The following is a 20,713-nucleotide window of genomic DNA, read 5'->3' as shown; positions in this document are numbered from 1 at the left end:
CCCCGCCGCTGGGCTCGGACACCCAGCCGTGGTGTCGGTGCTGTGCACTCGTGTCCCGGGGCTGCAGCCCAGCTCCAGGTCGTGCTGCAGGCCATGGGCACTGGCAGGTGGTGGTTGCCCTGCGGCCCCATAGCCTTGTAGGGCTGGTGCGACCAACCGGAGACACTGCCAGGTCTGGGCTGGCCGTGACCGCACACACGGGCTGCCGTGACCACCCCACGGGTATGGACCTCCTCTGGGACCCGGGGAAAGGCCAGTGTGCAGGGGACAGGCAGGTCCCAGAGGCCCAGCGGGACCCAGACAGGCGGGAGGCAACAGGATGCCCATGAAATTCGGGATGAAGGGGAAAACCAGCAATGACAGAGGCGGGAGCTGGAGGGGGCTCTGCGAGGTCTGGCAGGCACAGCCCTGAGCCCTACGAACAGCTGGGAGGTGGAGGGAAGAGGCTGTTCCCTCAGGGCTCATCAGACTGCATCTCGTACTGTGTTCGAGAAGGATCTTGATAAACCAGAGTGATAAACTGCTGCTGAAAAGATAGTAAGTGAAGAAAGGGCCAGTTGTGCAGTCCTACATGGTGGCTGTCCCATGGAGTGCCTCACTTCAGCAGAGACTGTAGCGGCGTGCCCTCGGGAGCAGTGGTTTCTGGTGGCACTTTTACTCTGGAAGAAAAAAACGCATGTTTGGGCTGATGGACAGAAAAGCAGGAAGCCTGACAGCCCGGTCACCACCGGGCTGTCCCTTCATTCACTGCCACCCAAAGACAGGGAATTGCAGGCAACAGAGAGGTTATGTCCCCTCTGCCTCAGGGGACTCCATGTGCAAGGCAGGATGGGGCTGACTCACTGTGCCTTCTCGATGTCCTCAATACCCTCAGGCAGGCACGTGTTGAGTGTCTCTGGGAGCAGAAAGGCCACTGCACCGCTGCACACTGCTACGCTGCAGTATGTCACCTCTGGCAGAGACCTCCACACCTCGTCCAGCAGGAACACAAGTGGGGCCAAAGCCCCGCCGAGGCGTGCCACAAAGGAGGTGTACCCCATCCCATTCTGCCTGGAAAGGTATAGACCATCATGAGAAAGAGAGGGGTACCTCTGTCATATCAGATCTTGGGAAAAAGTGCAGAACTCTGCCCCTTGCCCTGCATTTTTCTTTAAGTACTGAGGCTTTTTTTTGCCCCAGGTATTTCCTCTGACAGTTTTTTCCTAGGGTTTTTTCCTTCTTTCTTCATATCTTCCTACAATCATAGTATTTCCCAGAGAGCAACTGTAGCTGCTGTGAGAAATAGATTTATATCTATTATGAGAAAGAAGCTGCAGTTCCACACTCAAAATATCTGCTGTAAAGTTATTTCCACCTTAAATGTCTAAAACCCTGAGAGCATTTTCTAGTAGTAAGTCCTCTGACCTACTGAAAGCAAACCCAAGTTCCATCTTTTCCCAGGTATTTCTAGGCAGGTGGCATACACTAGAGATATCTGTGAACACCTTTGGTCCTGTTGTAGTGATGAGCCCAGGAGAGCTTGCTGCAGAGACCAAAAATAAGACCTAATTTTGAGGGGGTGGGTGGAATTTCACACCAATAACAAGGATCCCGGGATCTGTTTGTGCATATACAGAACAAGCACTGCAGAAGGAACCAACAGTTATGTCTCTGTCAAGGTCTTTGAGTGAAAAATACAAACCAATCTGAGATGAAAAGTAGCAGATCAGTGTTACAAGTTTGGTTTAAATATGGATCATTTGCCACATGCAACAGACCATTGAAAGCTAAAGGACTAAATGGCAAAGAAGGGTACTCTGGGCATGAAGGGACAGAGGTGAGGTCAGTTACAAGGCCTGCTGTGTTTCATGAGGGTTTTTTCAGACTTTCACAAAGAAAGCAGTGAGGTGGTTCCTTCCACCAGTCCAGCTGTATCCCAAACTATGCAGAAGGTAAATCTGTTCTTTTTGTTACTGTTACCCAGACATTTCAAGTAAATTCTTTTTTTCCTCCTGGAAGACTAGTTAATCCATGCTTTAATATCATCTGATGTCCAAAAGACTCTCAAACATGTGGTAGTATGTGTTCCTTATAAAACTTAATATTTCAAGTTATTATTTTCAGGGTCTTTTAACAGGTACTGACAGATTATCACAGGGAAGTAAGACTTTACTAAGCACAGATGCCTTACGGAGTTCAAAAATCTTCCCACACAGAATACTCCTCACTTTTCCATTCGTCTCCCTATCAACATAAACTAACCACACATAACCCAACCGCACATAACCCACAAGAAAAGGTGGCTTTCTGCCCCTTTTTTGTGAGTATATGTAATCCCTAGAACCTGCTATTTCCAGAGGCAAGGGACCAATCTGACCAACAGCACATCCTGCTGTGCTGGTGTCAAATACCCCACCGAGGCTCTGGGTGTGCATTCAGGTGAGTGGCATCTCTTACCTCAGTATGGTAGGGTAGAGCTCAGAGGTGTACAAGAAGACAGTAGTGAACGCAGCTTCTGAGAAGCCTTTGCCCATAATGGCTACTACAGAACGCAAGGAGGTGAAGGCTAGCGGGAAAGAAAAGGCATATGTGACAATGGTCAAAGAGCTGCCTCTAGGAAGAAGCTTCCTGTCGCCTCATGTGTAAGAAGGGAGAAGGTTCAATGCTCTCACAGACAAAACAGGGAGCTTCATAGCCCTGGAGTTGCTGTCTCCAAAGGCTGGATCTGTCAGTTTGTTGTTAGCCCAAATGGGAGCTGAAATGATGAAAGGATAGGTCCTGACATTTCCCATTGTACAAGATCTATAATTAAGATAGGCACTTTACCTTGCCATCACGGGGCCCTTCACAGTGACTGGAAACCATCTGTTGCCAACAGATATTAGGGCTAGCCCATATTAGTGACCTTGACTCATAGACACCCCTTAGGTGGAGGACTTTTCTATACAGAATTGCCTGTGAACATGATATATGGTTTTCCTTCTCTAGCACTACACAGAATGGAAACCTCCCCTTTAGCAAGTACTGCATATAGCATCTCACGCTTGGGAATGGCAATGTTGGCTCCTATGCACAGTCCAGCCAGGATGAGTGTCCACGCCTGACTCTGTCGCCGTCCAACTCGGTTCACCAGCACGTACATGATCATCTTGGCTGGAATCTCAATGACACCAAACACAAACTGGGACAGATAGATGTTGAGCCCAAAGCCAGTCAGGTTCATGCTCATGCCGTAATAAGAAAAGGAAACACCAAACCTGTGAGGAGTGTGTAGAGATGGGACTTAGGGAAATCCCTCTGGGGAAATGCAGGATGAATCCCCCATGTGAAGTGATACTGCTTACCACACAACCCCAGAACACAGAGAGATCTTCCGCAGGACTGGTGTTTTGAACAAGCTGATATAGAAGTAACTCCCTGATGGCTTTTTGTCTGTTGCCATCCTTGTCAGGGCCTGGGAGAGATGGAATGAAGGAAATAGCTCAGCTACTGTATTTTTAGGATCCAGACATGAAACCCTAGACAGGCTGGGGACTTTGCCCTTCCCAGCTTCAGCTCTGCCTTGGATTTGCCATGCATTCCCATTGCAGAACAATTCTGTGAGCATACATTGTCAGAGGCATGTCTTCCTACAACTTTACAGATTGCCTATGATTTTAGACCTGTTTTTCTTCTCATGGCCCCTTCTACCCTCTTACCTATATACCCCATGTGGCAGAAAGGGTTGTAGAGAAATGACAGATCATGGTGTTAGCAAGGTCAGTGTTGGTCAGTTCCACCCTATTCACCATGTGGCTGCCTGCTGTTTTATGAGGTCTCAGACAGCAGCTAACAGTGAGCTGCATGCTTTATTTTCTGAGTGCATTTATTTAATCATTTGTACATCTGTTTATATAAATACAGAATACATTAAAAAGTCAAGCACGGAAAAGTGAACCCTGCCCATGAGGAAGAAGAGAGTGCTTGTTCACAAAGGCTTTTGGCAACTGATTGAGCAGTACTAGTGGAGTTGGTGAGTTCTGCTCACTGGTTGAGATGCAAGAGATTCACACAACCACAGGTCTGCAATGCAGCTATACCTAAGCTGGTTGCCATGGGTTCACTGTGTATTTAATGGAGATCTCCAGCAGAAATGATGGAGTCGTTTTACTCCAGAGGAAACAACCACATTTGCATTTGGTCAGGAGAATTGCGTGCCAGCCCCTGCCAGCTGGTCATTACATTGCAGTCTAAAGGAGGAGGCTTCAGACAGTAATGATGTGGATACCTACTACTGGGAGAGAATTCTTCTCAGCCTCACTTCACCATGTCCAAAAATCATCAGCCAATGCAGGGTAGGACAGTTAAAACTGATAAGGTTATGAAACACAGGAAACCTTGAGGAGAGAGTCTGCTAACTAGTTATATGTACTTTCAAATCAATATCGTCTTCAGAGAAAGCAAAGCCTCAGCCAAAGCTTTTGCATAAATACTTAATCCCAGCCACAGAGCTGCATAGGCCACACCATTTTTCTGTCATAAATCAAAAGGGCTAATCACCTCTTTGACAGATATTAAGAAACTGCTTTTTAAAAATTAAATGCTGTCCATTTGTTAGGGTTCTCCTTCCTCTTCATTTGTTCAGACATCTAGCTGAGCAACTTCATTCTTTACACCTTTAGGGTCAGGCAAAAATGGGTACAAACCAGTGGATGCATGCATACTTTGCCCAATGCCTCGCCCTTGCCACATCCCTTTAAAAGTGCTGGCAGAACCAGCTGACTCACTTGAAAGCAAAGTTTTAGCCAGGGGAAAAATTTGATTATGCTGAATGTTCTTTACACCCACATTGATCACTGTGGCACCATTGCTGACAATCTTCCAGTTTCATATATACACTAAATACAGCCTAAGGTGAACTAGCTTTTGCATTTTTGGATTATAGTATGTGAAGTATCTCAAGTGCAATGTGAGAGAAAATATGCTACCTACATGCTATTAATTTGTGTTTGCTTTCTTCCAGCACTGTACCAACACTTGGCAAATACTACAGCGACCAGGAAGGCAAACACTAAGTTGGACTAGTTCCTGTGCAACTGCACAGTCTCCTGTCTGCTATGGGAGTGATGCCTCTGCCTTATTTTCTCAGGCTGCGCTTCTCTCTCACTGTGTATTTAGTCCAGTGTCCAGTCCACTGAGGCCTCTTGTCATGGCAATAATGAGTGGAAAGACACTCCACCTAATGAAAGAGATTTCTGGTCTTATGGGATCTGGGCTGCTGTTTTATCTTTAGGAGTGAATGTAGCTGCTTTCTAGAATAAAAAAGGAGCATGGCACCCTGTGGACCACAGTGCCCCACAGAACACACTGCAGACTGAGCATTGCTTCAGACATCAAATGGAAGTAAAATATATAGAGAGAAGGTGGGAAAGGAAGAACATGTGTCTGGATCTTCAGTTTCTTACCTCTGGCGAGAGAGCAAAATCTTTCCTTCTGTTCATTCTTGCACATCTAAGCAGATGCCTGTGAGCTTGCTTCACTTTGCCTTTGGCTATGAGCCACCGGGCAGACTCTGGGACCCACCTGAAGCAAGGAGAGAAGACAGTGTTCCTTCATGTTTTCCACCCCACATTCATGGCTCTGGCATCTTTATGAGACTGCAACCTCAGCTGAAAATAGCAACCATGGTGCATGAGAATGAGAGTAATGGGACACCCTTTTTACACCTATATGCTCTTCTACCCCTAAAGGAGTGCAGTCTGCTAATTGATGTATGTCTAGCCAAAATTTTAATCATGTGATCTTTGATCAAAGCTTGAATTTTCTGAGCTGGTTGAAGTTCCAAACTTTTATCAATTAAAATTTGCCCCAGAGAGTTTACACATTTGTGCTTTTTGTGACTTTTTAAAGTTTGAAATTGTGAGATATTAAAAATTACAATGAAGTAGTAAGCTCTATACTTACTTTGTTAGTTACTTAAATTATTTGTTTTTAACAATAATCAAAGCCTCCTGCACAAGACAGTCAACTGAGTCTAAATCATTGAGGTTGCAGCCCTCAATGACGTGCCCATGCCAGTCACTGAGTGACCAGGGATGCTATACTGTATAGAGCTAATATAGATCCCTGTAAGCTGTTCGTGATTCATGTGACCTAAATCAGATTACGACAAAACTAGTGAACAACCTTGGGAAATATAAAGAAGGAAAGATGGCATTTTGTGCTCATTGCCACTGTCTCTAGGGTGTAATATTATGTCTTTTGGTAGTCTAATGTCTCCACTGGGTTCTGACATTGTGTCAATAGTATCTACAGAGTGCTAAATTAGATTTTAATTCTATACTTCAGGGAGTTTTAATTATCTGCCAGTCACTGGCCTTTTGGGTCTTTCAAGTTTGATCAAACTATAGTATAGTTTGTTGGAGAACTAATCTCTGTAAAAGATACAGTAAGAGAAAAAAAACCAAACAGCCGTCATGGAAAGGGTGGGTCCAAATGTATCTGTGAATTTCAGCACTTCCAAGGACTCAGGTTTTTTTGGCTGGTTGTCCTAGAAAGCAAGCAAAACAACTCAAACTAAAAAAGTCAGCAGAACACATATTTTAGTTGTGTTGGACTTGATCAGTGAAAGATCAAATGTTACTCTTTGCCAGAAAGCCAGTACATCTTTCTTTAGCCATTGAATAACAACAGCATCAGTTTATATTCCATTTTTAGTAAGGATTATTTGAGATTTTTGTACTAGATCTGTGCAGCTATTTAATCTAGTGCTTCATGCTGATTGACAGATGCAGTAAGCAAGCAAACCATAGTCTTCAGAAGCATTCTTGATAGCAGCTGAAAGGCACTTCAGCATTTGGATATCACTCTTTTTGTTCAGTGATTATCCACATAATTTTTGGACCCATGTGTCTAAAATCAGAACTTATTCTGCATGGTTTCCAGCAAGAGCTCCCCATCCCCCTGAGGGACAGATCTGTGACTACTGCAGTGCGATCCAGCACTGCGCCGTTATCCAAAAGGAACTAAACAACCACCCTAAGGTGAAGGAGACTCACCTCCTCGTTGCTGAATGCTTTCAGTAGGGCAGTTGTGGGAATACCTGCTTGCTTATTTGAAAAAAAAATCAAAGTTTCTTCTACTAAATGAACCATCTCCCATTTTGAGCCTTAGGACATGACATATATGTCTTAAATAATGCAACGGGAGGGAAATAGCCCACAAAAAGCAGGTATATTTGGCCCATCCGAGTGGTTACACAGCTGAGAAAAGCCATGGGAAGTACAGAGGTAAATGAACCTGACCTGACCTGAAGGTGTCATTGGCTCTCATGGAAAAATTGGTGCCAAAAGTATCCTTCCCAGTGAGGTAGGGACAGAGGATGGATAAATTATTTATCTTGAGTTTGCTAAGGATTAAAGCCAGGGATCTGGTCCTCACTCCCTTTATTGATATATCTTTTCTTTACTCTGACATGTCTAACAGAGCTTGCAGCACCAAATCCTGCTCTCTTGTGCTGCAACCTGTCATCCAAATGCCTGGCCTCAGCCCCAGTCCTGCCTCCTCCTTGTCCCCAAAGCTGTGATGTGACCTTTGCTCCTGGCCTTGTTGGAGAGATGAAACCCAGGCTCTGCTGTTTTCAAAAGCTGCCATGTGTGGGCAATCCAAGTAAGGACACAGATGAGTCCTGCTCCTCTTGAAGTTGCTGGAGTGAATCTTAGGATCAGTGTTCCGATGTTTGCCACGCTGACAAAGCAGAGGAGGCAAATCACAGCCTGCTCCCATCCCTATCAGCCACCCTGTCACTTCACTCACCACAGGCAGACAATGCTCAGAAGACAAGGTCCTGTTACGGCTACTAACAGCCAGTGCCACTCCCGCACCAAGTATGCTACCATGGCCAGCAGCATGTTCCCAACACTCCAGAAGATGCTAGTCAGGATCCCGGTGAAGGTGCGGTGCTGTATGTCCACCCACTCCATCGCTGCAAGAGGGAGGCAGCATTTAGATGGGACACACAGGAGTTCTCCAGGAAGGGGTCTGCAGGGCTTTTTAAGAAGTGCAAAGCAATGTGACATCCATAGTCTTCTCCTTCACAAGGTTCCACTGTTTGGCCAATATTTGGAACATTTAAAACATTCGTCACAATTCTTAACCTCTTCTAAAGCTGTAAGCAACTAAAATCAAACCTTTAAAAAAATAAATACTGGTTACATATTAAGAAACAGTGCTAAAAACACTCTAAGTGATACCTTTTTTTTTATCCCTGTCAATAGCATTCAAATGGTCTTCTTTGTCAGAAAGATTTTTTTCCCTCCTAACTGTCTTGCTTGCCTGGTTTCCCATTTCTCTGCCCACTCATTATTTCAGATTAAAGAAATATATTGAGATGAATTGTCTGTCACGTGGAATCTACGCAGTGTGAATACTAATGCACATGTAAAGCCAGATGGTGGTCTCTTCATTTGTGTGTGTGAACTAAAAAAGCCATTTTCCCTCCAAAGATCTGGATGTCTTGCCACAACCTTTAACAATCAGAAATGTCCCTCCCAAGCTCTACTTTGTCTTGCAGGAATCAACCTTTATAATAACAAAAGATATAGCAGTCCTTGTCAGGTCTTATATGGACTTTTCTAGTATTGAAGCCATTTTAGCTTGATTTTTTTCTGGATCTGCAAAAATCTTGCAAATTTTTGCTGCATCTGTAATTTGCTCTTGGGTACTAAGACTCTTGCCCAGTATGTCCCAACTGTATCTACAAAATCATCCAGTAGTCTGTTGGGTACCCTGAAGTTTGGAGCTTGTTTTTATTACATAATAGTCTAAATTCTTCAGCTTCAGTTCTGCCTAGCTCTGTATGATTTTGTGTGTGTGTGTGTGTGTGTGGTAAAATACAAAGATTGGGAACTAAGGAAAACTGTGCAGAAACTCAAGACTAGAGAAGTAGAAATACCCTCTAAATGACACACCATCCTGCTCGTGCTGAGGACAGGGCAATGCTGCTGAATTGTCTTAAAAATGTGCACTTGAAGGGTGAGAACTCTGTATCAAAGGAAAGGGGCAGATACTTTGGTCTACAGCTTTTATTGTACTACTGATGATGCTTAACAGGAGTTGGGTATCATGTGTTACAAGTGTTCATGCAACGGAAGTGGTTATATTTTGTCTAGATTGTTAAAGTATTAATTAGACAAACAGAAAATTGTAATTCTTGGATCCTTCCGAGAGTGATGTTCTTTTGGCTGCCTGTAATGAAATTGCACAGTTTCCAGACTCCTGTTCCTACTAACTCCATCCTGTCTGGTGGACAAATCCCTTCCTACTCACTGCCTGTCAGGAGTCCCCCTGTACAACCAGACACCCACAAACCCCCACATACTTACCCAAAGGCAATACAATCAGGGAGACACCACTCATGGCCACCCCGGTGAGGGCCCGTGTGATGGCCAGCATGCTGTAGGAGACCGAGGCAGCACTCAGCATCCCAAATACAAGAGAGCACACAAGCGACAGCAGGAGCATGGTTTTCCGTCCGAACCTGCCACAGGCACAAGCTTGGTTACAATGGCTGGAAACCTGTCACAGGAGTATGGTTTGAAGTGGGTAAACCAGGATTTTAGGAGAAAATTAAAATATTACCCGCTGTGCAAAGGGTGCAAGATGCAACATCCTGAGGAGAGGAAATGTCTCTGGATATAGGCATTGCGAGAGTGTTGCACTCCCATTCAGAGGGCCAGACTGCCCCATGAGCTTTGGGCATGGGGCTCTCCAGTGGAAAGAGCAACACTGATCAGAACAACAAATCAGGCTCCCCTGGCTAACAACATCACAAAAGCAGTGATGTCAGCTCCAAATCCCCTGCTGCTGGCACACCCTGCTCCCTCCAATTGCTGTCCCCATGACTGGCTCAGCATGTCCTTCTCCCATGGCTCACTCAGGACCAGCCGCTGTCACCACTCTCAAGGAAGAGAGAGAGTAATGACATTTTGAACCTGCTTGTTGGAAGGAAAACAAAGGAATCCAGTCGTCAGCCCACATGTGCAAGTAGCCCTGATATCCTAAGGGGTCTCTGAGGAGGTTGTTCCCCGAGGGTTTTGGAAGTCATAGTATCTTACACCACATCCAGAGTCCTATATGGAGAGTGTGGAGAAACACAGAAAATCAAGTACACACAAATGCATGTGTGTATACACAGACACACACATAAAGAAATATTTCTGCGTGTATTTCTACCCAACCTAATCAAAATGGAGCAGCAGGTGTCAGTCTCCTGAGGTACATCAGCACAGCATGTTAAGAAAGCTTAGGTTCAAACTTGAGTAGTAGATTAAGCCTGTCAATAGGTGATGTTCAGTTTACAAGGACTGAAATCCTGCTCTGATCCTGGCATTAGGGCTCTCTTAGTGGCCACCTGAGAAGGATGGTGGCAAGATAAATTGCTTTGGGGGAAAAAGTGGTGTACTGGGACATAATGCCACAATAATTAATTCAGCAGTTGAGTAATTAATCTACTGCTGAAAAAAACAACTTCTATCTTGGGTGCAAGAAGTTTGCTGGAACTGCTTTGAAATTTAAGCACAGACCAGTTTGCAAAAGACATCATAATGCCCCTGGATCAGAACAGGATACACCCAGAAACACACCAGAGCTAGATCCAGCTTCCAAGAGATAACTGCCTAAGAAGGAAGACACATTTTTTAGATTATTTTTCTTGAAAATGCAGCAAGAAGGATATAAAACCACGAGATTTCCCACAAAACTCAAGACAGCTATTTAAGGACACATTACTAGACTCTCTCAGAAAACACACACCACCTGCTAGGAAAACCAGAGGCGAGCTGGCAGGATTGAACTGTAGGATACAGGGAGGCTACTAGAAATAATGCTGTTAAAATTGTCTTCAAAGAGACTGGCAGGAAAGCACAACCTCTGAAAGACTAGAAAATACAATAAAAGGAGCAGACTGCACAAGCATAAAATTAATTAAAAAACCATTTTCATAAAAACCCAACAATATGGAATTCTGTCGAGGCATCGTAGAGCCAATTCAGTACAAGGACAAAGTACAAGAGGAGTCTTCAGAAAAAAGCAGACAAGAACAGAAACAATATGTGTTTTTGCATCTATGTGTTCACAGTGAAGGTTGTTGGAGGGTCTACCAGGGTAAAATTTGTGAATAGAATTGTTCTCAAATTCAAATATCTGTCAAGGCTTAGGAAAAAAACAAACCTGAACAGTAGCAAAATGCCAGGACCAGATGATTTTCACCCTGGGGAACAACAGATGAAATCTCTGCCTTGTTGTTAGCACAAAGAAGTAGGATCTCATCTCTATCAGACAAAAGAAAGGTTGCTAATGGGAAGTCTGTCACGGGTGACAGCGGGTCTGTCAGCACCTTGGCACATACTGAGGAAGCAATAGATGTTGACCAGATCAAAGTATACCCCTGAGATGGAGTGGAAAGAGAGGACTGAAAATGGAGGCCCTGATCCTGACAACATACTGATGCATCCTGAAGAAGCTGTCCTGTGGGAACAGAGAACACTGTCTCATGAGAACAGGAGCACTGTCTCATGAGAACAAGGACCTGTTTTGAACAAGAGTGGTTGGGAAGAACATCAACATGAGAGAAAAATAAGAGCAGGTGCTCGGGACTGTTGTGGGAAAGAACTGGGCTGTTTTGAGAAAGAGCAAACTTGTTGTGAGAAAGTAGAGTTTAGAAAATGCACCTATTAGCTGTAAGAATTCTGGTGTGAAAGTTTGAACTGTCCTATCCGTGTGCATTACGTGTGTTCAAAAACTGTACTTAAGGGGCTGCGTAGCAGCCCCGGGTGGCTGTCCCTGCTTTTTTCTTGGAATAAATTTTGCTGGAACCTTTTTTCGTGTCGCTTTGGCCGTTCCGACATTATCAGCGACAGAAGTCAACTTAGGTGATAGGGAAGATGTGGGGCATGGCTTCTGATGTTTAACAGCTCTGCCAAATTATCTGGGTGTGCTGCCCCCACACTGTGATTACATGGGCTGCAAGAACTTCCTGACAGGCCCTCTAAGCCCTGGCCATGTAGCTCAGGTGCACCCTCAGCTCTTCTTCAGCCTGCTCACAAGGGCACAACTGACTGTGAAACTCCTGTTAGCTGCCACTCGAGCAGACTGAAGGGTCCTTGTCTGACCAATTGGAAGGCCATCCATAACTTTGTCTTTTGCTGTTAGCTTCTCCAAATTTTGTCCATTTCTCCTGTATCCTTTTGAGATGGGGAAGAGGCATGGAGGGAGATCAAATCTGCACACAGAATTCAAGATATGGGACCACCATGCATTTATATGTTACCACATAGTGATATTCTTAATAGTAATATTAATTTTATATTCCTTTCCTAATGATTCTTGATTTTCCACTTGCTTCCCCAGCCACTACTCATTGCTGTGTGGATGTTTGCCTAGAGAAAACTGTGTTTGTCATAACACCAAAGTCTTCCTACTGAGTAGCTAGGGTCAGCTCAGAGCCTCCTTTTTAAATGAGAAGTTAAAATTTTTCTCTATTTTAGATTAATCTGCCCTGAAATTTTGTCTTCTGATTCTCCCATCCAGTCACAGAGTCCTTCTGCAATTCTCCATGCTTGGATCTCATCTCTACCACTCAGCATCACCTCCCCACTTACTCTCTTTCCAGATTATTTACAAATGTGCTGAAAAGCACACAAATCCAAGAACTGGCCCCTCCCTTGTCACTTACATCTCCTTTCTCCTTCCTGGCTTTTAATTGATTATTTAGTCATGCAGAGACATTCCCTCTTATCCTAGGGTGGCTCAATTTCCTAAGAAGCCTTTGGCAAGGAGGCTTCTTGATACAGTGTAGGTGGAGTCTCCTCTGCTGATATGCAAGCAAAGAAATCTAATACATTTGTAAGGCGTGGATGTTTTGAAAAAAACCAACTGATTCTTCTCCAGTGTGTCCCATGGGGCACTGGCTCAATCTTTCAGAGTGGTTTCTGCCAATTTGCCTGGTACAGACAGATGTCAGACTGCCTGGCTTGTAGTTCCTGAGATATTATTTGGAGACCAGTTTAAAACAGATTTGAGATGTGACACCATCCCAGCCCTCTGCTGTGGAGGTCACACAATGCTAACTGTTCCAGCTTTTCCATCTCAAAGGTGCTGTAAGGCTCTAGGATAACCACTCCCTGCTCCTGCAATTTATCTCGGTCTTCTTCTGTCAGCCTATTTCAAAGCTCCAACTCCAACACCTGCCCCTACATATTCTCCCACTGTGAGCACAAACTCATTTATCTCTCACACTGTAGTCTTTTTATTTCCAGATGCTCCTTTCATGCCTTCTTCTTCTACTGGCTCTTTCCCCTCACAATACATTTGTAAAAGAAATTATTTTTCATTTTGCACTAACAGAGACCTTTTCTTCTGCATTATTTTGTCCTGCTCCTTTTCTTGATTCTGAGTTTCTCTTCCTCCAACTGCGCTATAAAACTATTGTAGATACAAAGCCAAGACACACAGTCTGAAGATCAACTAGGTGTCTTGGATGCTTGTAACAGTATACATATATACTCATGTGCAAAGACAGGGATGTAAAAATTCCCATCTTGAGCACTGTGTGAAGCTGGTTCCCCTCTGCAGTAATTTTGTAACTTGCTGTACACTAATACATACTTGCTTCCAGAAAAAGGAAGTAGGAAAGGAGTTTCCTGCACAGGAAACCCAGTTATTAAATCATGACTAGCATACGGTGAATAGCACATCCCAATTGTGTGCCTGGACTATGTATCCTCAGGTGGGTTTCCTGGTTCTGCTGTTTGCAAAAATATTGAATTTCTTAATGGATGCTTTTTCTAGGTTATTACTTGGATTTTCTTTCAGGTCTACATTGTCACATTCCAACATTTGACCAGGGAGAGGAGATTTGTTCCTGTTTTCCTCATTGCTTCAGCTCTTCCTTGAGGAATACCTCTTTGCTTATAAGAATCTCCTTTACCCTGATTCTTTAGTAATGAGAGAATCAGGTCTTCCTTGCTGGAGACTCTTCTTTTGAACTATGGCATGCATTTGCTCTGAGCCACTCACTTGGCTGTCATTAGCCAATTTGTCTATAACTTGCAAGAGTTAACCCTTTAACATCTTCGTTGAGCTTTGTTTCAACCATCTTTCCTCTTTTAAGACAGTTTTTTTCTAACTATGGTGTTGCGTACTAGATTTTTTTTGGTTTTTACTGTTCCTGCAGCAAAGCTGACCGCAGCCAGCAGTGCATCTGAGTCCTAACCAAGGCCAGAGCTTCTCTGGTGGACTGGTAACTCTCTGGTCCATTAATTATTTACCCCTGCATTGCTTCCTAGTGTGACTTGAATCCCATTTCCAAGTGAGAGGCTGGATTCTCCTTTACAATTTTCTTTTCTCCCTCTGATTGCCAGTTGTGGGTCACAGATCTGTGAAATTCTTGTCATGAAACTGAGGCCCTGGAGGAACAGCCTGAAAGGGGTCAAACCTGTCAGAAAGGTATCCAAATACCACAGCCCCCATCGTAACGCCGATGAAGAAGAAGGTTGCTGTTGCCTGGTTCAGTCCACGCTGCTCACACACGAGGTCCCACTGAAACACAAGGCAAAAAAGATACTTAGTGCCCAGTTCAGTCTCTGTTGCCTTTTCACACCACTTCACTGCAGCAGGCAGCCATCACGTCTCACAATTTGTATCCACCAAATCTGATTGAGGGGTAGAATCCTGCGCTAAACCGCACATAGGACAGTGCTGGCATCCTGAAAAATGTAAAGTTGAATCTTACAAAAGTCACAGTTATCTATCCTCACTATGACATTCTCCCTGTGAACACTTCATAGAATCATAGAATATGCTGAGTTGGAAGGGACTCATCAGAATCATTAAGTCCGATTCCTGGCCCTCCACAGGACACTCCAAGAATCAAACCATGTGCCTGAGAGCATTTCTAAATGCTTCTTGAACTCAGACAGGTTTGGTGCAGCGACAGCTTCCCTGGGGAGCCTGTTCCAGTGCCCAGTCACCCTCTGGGTGAAAACTTTTCCCTGATATCCAACCTAAGCCTCCCCTAACTCAGTTTCATGCCATTTCCTTGAGCCCTGTCACTGGTTGCGAAAGTGAAGAGATCTGTACCTGCTCCTTCGCTTCGCCTCGTGAGGATGTTGAAGACCACAATTAGGGTGTCCCATCAGTCTCCTCTTCTCTGGGCTGAACAAACCAAGTGATATCATCTGCTCCTCATAAATGACTTTCTCCCTCTCCTCTAGACCCTTCACTATTGTCTTGTCCCTCCTTTGGATGCTCTCAAGTAGCTTAATATTTTTTTTATATTGTGGTGCCCAAAACTGCACACAGGACTCAAGGTGAGGCTGCACCAGTGCAGAGTGGAGCAGGAAAATCACGTCTTTTGACCAGCTGGTGATGCTGTGCTTAAGGTACCCCAGGAGAGTGTTAGATATCAGAAAACTTTCCTGGGTACCATGCATGGAGAGTTTAACTTTTTTCTTTTCCTGATGCCTGCAATACTTGCCCAGGTCCATGTCTCCCCCAGATCCTTCTGTCATGTCCCTGAGACTGCCCTGGTGAGATGGGCATTTGCAGGGTGCCCCACTGCAGGATGCTGTAACACATGCCTCAGCCTGCATTAGGGAATGTTGTGTTGATAACCCACTTTCTGTTGCCCTGACCAGTTTCCTTTGAAGTTTTCTGTGCAGGGAGAAGGAGGGCAGAGGGGAAGTGAGAACAAAAACTTGCTCTTAATGTTAACTTATTGATTTCTTACTGAGAAGTTGGTTTAGACATTCATCCTAATTAAGTTAATGAACATAATTTTACTTTCTTGGAGTTTGATATGTCACTAATCATTACAGAATGCTGCAGCCAAGCTGCAGAGTTAATTTCCTATATGTGCAAAACTTAATTTAATCATCAACCCGGACACAAAGCCTCTCTGACAAGGCCAGTGAGACCTTGAGCAACCTTTCCTGCAACAAAAGCAAGAGTCCAGAGAAAGCCCTGGCCCCTTGTACAGGTTCTGAGCCCACTGCACAATGGGAGGAGCATCACAAGGCTCCATGCTGCAGAGTACCTCCTTCTGCCTTTCCCCCATGATTGCTTTACATCTCTCTCCCTGAAGCACTGCAGAAAAGAGGTACAGACCTGGTACACATCTGATCCTCACCTCCATGCCTGATGAAAGCAGGAGTGATTGAGTAGTGGGGAGAAGGCATCAGCTCTAGGCTAACACTTTTCCCTGCTCTCACTTGAGGCGGTCAGCACTATCAGTTCCAACACAACTGTGCCCCTTTTGCCTGACCAAATTGTTCCTCTCCCTAAGACCAGTGTGATTTGGGCCATTTTTCAAGGAAAGTATAGGATTAACACTCAGAGGTATAATTGTTAGACCTGGAAAAGTGTTTCAGAAGGTGAGTGGTGACTATTTGATGGGCAGGGACCTTGGGCAGGCTCAAGGTTATGGCTGGCCAGCATGCTGCATTTCCTGATATCCAGGGGAGACCCTTGGAGAGCACATCTGATTTGGCAGCAAGAGATATTGGTGGTAAGAGAAAACAGGCAGCACAACCTTGTGGAGAAGAGGAGGAAGGTGAAGATCAGTGAGGAGAGGTTACCAAAGGAATAGAAGTTAAAAAGTGTTTGGAAAACCAAGAAAGGAAGTAATGGACTCTTATGAAACCCTGACAGGGTGTAATCCTGTGCAATGCCGTGGGGTCCACACAGAGAAAATCCTGTATCTGTGTCTTCCCCCTGTGCTGCTCCTGAATCTCTCAATTGCCTGGAGAAATTAAGATGATTATAACAAGAAATGCTGGCACCAATCTAAGCAAGATGAGATGTTTACAAAATAATAAAAATAAATGTTGTTTTCTCTGATCTTCAGAGAGCTCCCCCCTCCCAGGGCATGTTCTCCAAACAGTTCATGTCCACTGGTTAAAATGGACAGGTTCCCTTATGATACTCTGCACCCGGCAAACACCTGTCCATCTGCTCCTCAAAGCACTGATCTAATTTCAATTTTGGATGCATCACAGGCCAGGCATTACCTGGGTGGAGATGGTGGAGATCAACTGCGAGTGGTCATAGACCCATCCATGCTGGCAGCGCTGGATGATGGATTTGTTTTCTGATTGCAGAGAAGAGTTGAGCAGCAGGTGAAACTGAGGCTGTGAGAACATCTCACAAGAGCTGAAAGTGCCGTCGGACTCCCGGGGGATACTGATGAGTAGAACTTCCTCCATGGTGAGATTCACAAAGGCCTCTTGGTGCGGAATTGCACAGTGATGAGAGGGGGTAGCAGCAATAAAATTATGCAGCAGAAAATGCATGGGCAGGTTGATTCTTGGGAGGCAAAGCATAACCAAAATCAAAATCTGGAATCTGCCAAAGCCCCCAGTTTCCAGCAAGAGATCCTCAAATTTCATCATTCCTGTGGAGTTTTCTCATTCAAAGCAGCTATGTACCAAGGAGAAGCAACAAGGGCTTGAAAGGCAACCTTTGTTCTTGGAGCTCGACTTCCCATGGCTTTTCATACCATCACTTCATTGGACTTTGAGACCTTGCTGGAAGGTGTCAAAAGTCACAGTGAAACTCCCCATTTGGGGTATAACCAAAGAAATTATCCTCTGTGCACACAATACATCAATTTGAAACGAATTCAGCACAAGGCCCTTCTCTTTTTGAAGTCCTTTCTTCCTGCTGTGGTTTTGAGAGGGACATTTACAAAAGGAAGGGAGGCTGTGGGAAGAGTGCTGTGAGAGCACTCTTATTTCTTGTGGGAATATACCAGGCAGCATTCCAGGCACTGCAACAAATGCTGCCTAGTGTGAGCTGATAACCAGCCAGACCCACTGGACCATAAAACAGGCCTCTGGAAGGGTGGGGGTGACTCACTGCATTGGGACACCCAGGGGCACCAAGCCTGGTTGCTGAGCATCAGCTAAGTGTGTTTTAGTGTGGTTTGTGTCAAGTCATGATGATGGAGCAGGGAGCGTGCAGAGGCTTGAGAGGGCACCTGGAAGAGAGATGAGTCTCTGGATGGATGCGAACAGGGGCGTGAGACCTTTGGGGTAAAAGGAAGGGCTGTAGGTGAAGGCTACCTGCTCACCAGCGTCCTCCAAAGAATGGAAAAAGTGAAAATGTTTCCCTACAAGGTCCTTTTCTCCCCCTGGAGAAGTGTTTCCCCAGGACACAGGCAAAGAATTGATGGGTATGCAGAGAGGCTGCACTTGCCATATTAGGGGCTGTGACATCCTCCTGCAGGGTCAAGCCCTGTGCTGGTGTGCTCTGAGGATCCATGTGACAGCCAAAGGAGTGAACATGCAGCCCCTGACAGGGCCACGGGCTCTGCTGTCCGCACTGCATGGGCCTGGTGATGAGATTAGGGCAGTTAAATACAAAGCACTGAGAGAAGGGGCTCTACCCTTACTCTGCTGGGGGTCCCTGCAGGACCCTTTCCAGTAAGTCCCTTAACACCCTCGCCCCACCCAGGTACAAGACATGGATGCGCTTCCCTTGCAGCAAGTGCTCTAGACACAGTGGACCCATGGGGCAGTTCCTGGGGATAACACATCCCAGGTGGTTGTGTCCCAAGTTAAGAGGGCAGTGTATCATACAGCAAGCAGAGGCAGAACCCTTTAAAGGCTACAACCCCTTTGCAGGGGTGCATGTGAAGAGGTAGCAACAGTGGTGTTGTTGAGAGCTTGATACAGGTTATCTCCCACTGCATTTCCACACTCTGTACCCCTCTCCTAGCAGTCTGCACTGTCCCTCATCCCCTAAGCCTGCAGTCTTGAATGTTGGTGGATACTGATGTGTCATTCCAAACCTTTCTCGAAGCTGGTGCCCCGGGACATGCTCTGCTTTAAAGAAGCTCCGGTTTGACCATCCACCTGGAGAGCAGGGACATTAGTGTTGGGATGCAGGCACACCAAGAGACTGGCATAGGTAAAGTGCAAGTGGTGCTGGCTGCCAGGTGCTGCTGAGAGCAGCTGGTCTGCACTGCCCCTGCCCTGCAGCAAAGGGCTGGGAAGAAGGGGCTGGAGAGCAGCAAGTAGAGATGAAGAGATCTAGAAAAGCTTTTCTTAAGGGCTCCTGCTGTGAACAGTCACGCTTACAAGGGAATGGCCACCATGCTGTGTCCTTAGATGATCTTTCCTCTTTTCAGCAGCATTCCTGGTCACCCATGCTTAAATAATGTACTGCCCCAGTCTTTGCTATGAACCATTTTCATGCTCATCCTGAGACCAGCATGAAGGAAGACCACAGAAGTGAAGCAGGGACACCTGTCAGTGCTGTGCTCCAGGGTTACAGTTTAACCTGAGGTTGAACCAAAGGACAAATTATTTTTCTTCACCACTGGTCTTGTAAGAGCAAGGAACAGAAACTCTCACTGATATGCTGCTGCATATTTAAACTGGAAAGCAGCTCCAACCTGCCCATCAGAAACGAGGATACGGATCATTGCTCTGCAAGTCCTGAGGCTCTACTGTTCATACCGCAACTGCTTAGCATGTACATTCCTTTATTTCTCTAATCAAAATGTGTTCCTTTAACCAGTCAGCAGCTTGAGTTAATCACCAACCTGTGTGCAAACGCTGTGATTGACTATGCCACTTGGTTAAGTAGATGCAGGTCCTGACTCAAACAGCTTGAACGTGCGTGGCAGCAGAGAGAGTGAGCAGACTTTAGAGTATATTGCTGGAAAAAGAAATTTACTTTTTACTTCACATCTGTGTTCTTTTGCAATAGTTCTTTCTTCTCCTTTTCAGGATGCCAACTACTTATTGAGAGGGTAGATTATTAAATTATTTGGTGACTAATTTAGCTTTTTTGTTTCCAGCAGTAATTTCCTAACACCTTCTATGGGGCTGTAATAGCCTGGATGGTGAAAGGAGAGAAGGAGCTGATTTGTTCCTTTAGCAATTGGAGCCACTCCACAGGTATATCAACTGCTGCAGAGTACCTGGAGATCTGATCAGTTCTTGCAGGTTGGTGCTTAAATGATAATTTTCTCCTATAGGACAGATACAGATCTCAAAATCCTCCCTTCCCTTTAAGTTATGCCATGAAAATATGTGTCCATCAGAGCCACTGAGCTAGATTCGCTGTCAGAGGGCAGAAATGTCCCCTTCTAACTGCAGCTGAGTGCAGGCCCTGCAGGAAGAAGATGTGACACACACACAGCAGTCTCCATTTTTTCTATTATTTACGAAGGCAGTTTAGGCAGGAAAACCCTACAAAGCTGGGAAAGTCAGCACAGGATGCCTGCAGTGTCAGTCTAAGGTGCACTGTGCCGCAGCAGTGTCCGGATGATCTCGGCAGGATGTGTGTGCACCAGATTTTGTAGCTCAGTTGGAGAAAGCGAAAGTGCAGCCAACAAAGAGGTCCTGGGGCTCCTGAAGATCTTTGTTTTGGATTAGAAGAAAGGGACTTCATGCCATTCTGACTTGGTGCTACATTAACAGATTCCTCTACTTTCCATTACTTGCAGCAGCCTGGTGTGCAGCCATTTTACTTGATTGCACAAACAAACGAAAACTATTTTGTAAGTAAACTGGTCCTGGCCAAAGCTTGTTTTCTTGTCCATCATAAATGTGAACACTGATCCTACCTTAGAGTGAAAGGACATCAGCCACTTCCATTTCTTTTGCTGTGTGTGATCATGGGTCCACAGCCAGTGCTTGCATGCTGTCTGATTCCTAGACAGATCCCCCAGACCTGACTAATGCCCCTT

At 45.2% G+C, this 20,713-nt stretch overlaps 1 protein-coding gene across 1 annotated transcript; it reads right to left on the bottom strand.

The window, feature by feature from the left end:
- Positions 1-486: 486 nt before the first annotated feature.
- Positions 487-17,514, bottom strand: SLC22A7 (solute carrier family 22 member 7). The gene is made up of 10 exons (XM_008922881.2): positions 17,025-17,514; positions 14,453-14,556; positions 9,342-9,496; positions 7,774-7,942; positions 5,424-5,541; positions 3,324-3,433; positions 3,022-3,236; positions 2,437-2,545; positions 844-1,050; positions 487-659 (listed from the first exon to the last, which is right to left on the bottom strand). Exons 1-10 carry the CDS (start codon positions 17,403-17,405, stop codon positions 596-598), a joined length of 1,632 nt encoding a protein of 543 aa, XP_008921129.1. The 5' UTR covers positions 17,406-17,514; the 3' UTR covers positions 487-595.
- Between the last annotated feature and the right edge of the window lie 3,199 nt (positions 17,515-20,713).

The sequence above is a fragment of the Manacus vitellinus genome, unplaced genomic scaffold (genome assembly GCF_001715985.3).
Source record: "Manacus vitellinus isolate BGI_N305 unplaced genomic scaffold, ASM171598v3 scaffold_81_pilon, whole genome shotgun sequence".
NCBI classification, from domain to species: domain Eukaryota; kingdom Metazoa; phylum Chordata; class Aves; order Passeriformes; family Pipridae; genus Manacus; species Manacus vitellinus.
The sequence above is the reverse complement of the archived record's forward strand: the minus strand, read 5'-3'. Positions and strand labels throughout refer to the sequence as shown.

Coding starts and splice junctions, on each gene's coding strand:
- SLC22A7 (XM_008922881.2), bottom strand. CDS start 17,405: ATGATGAAATTTGAGGATCTCTTGCTGGAAACTGGGGGCTTTGGCAGA. Junction 1,051..2,436: donor CTCTACCCTACCATACTGAG/GTAAGAGATGCC, acceptor ATACCTTTCCAG/GCAGAATGGGATGGGGTACA. Junction 660..843: donor GAGGACATCGAGAAGGCACA/GTGAGTCAGCCC, acceptor TTTTTCTTCCAG/AGTAAAAGTGCCACCAGAAA.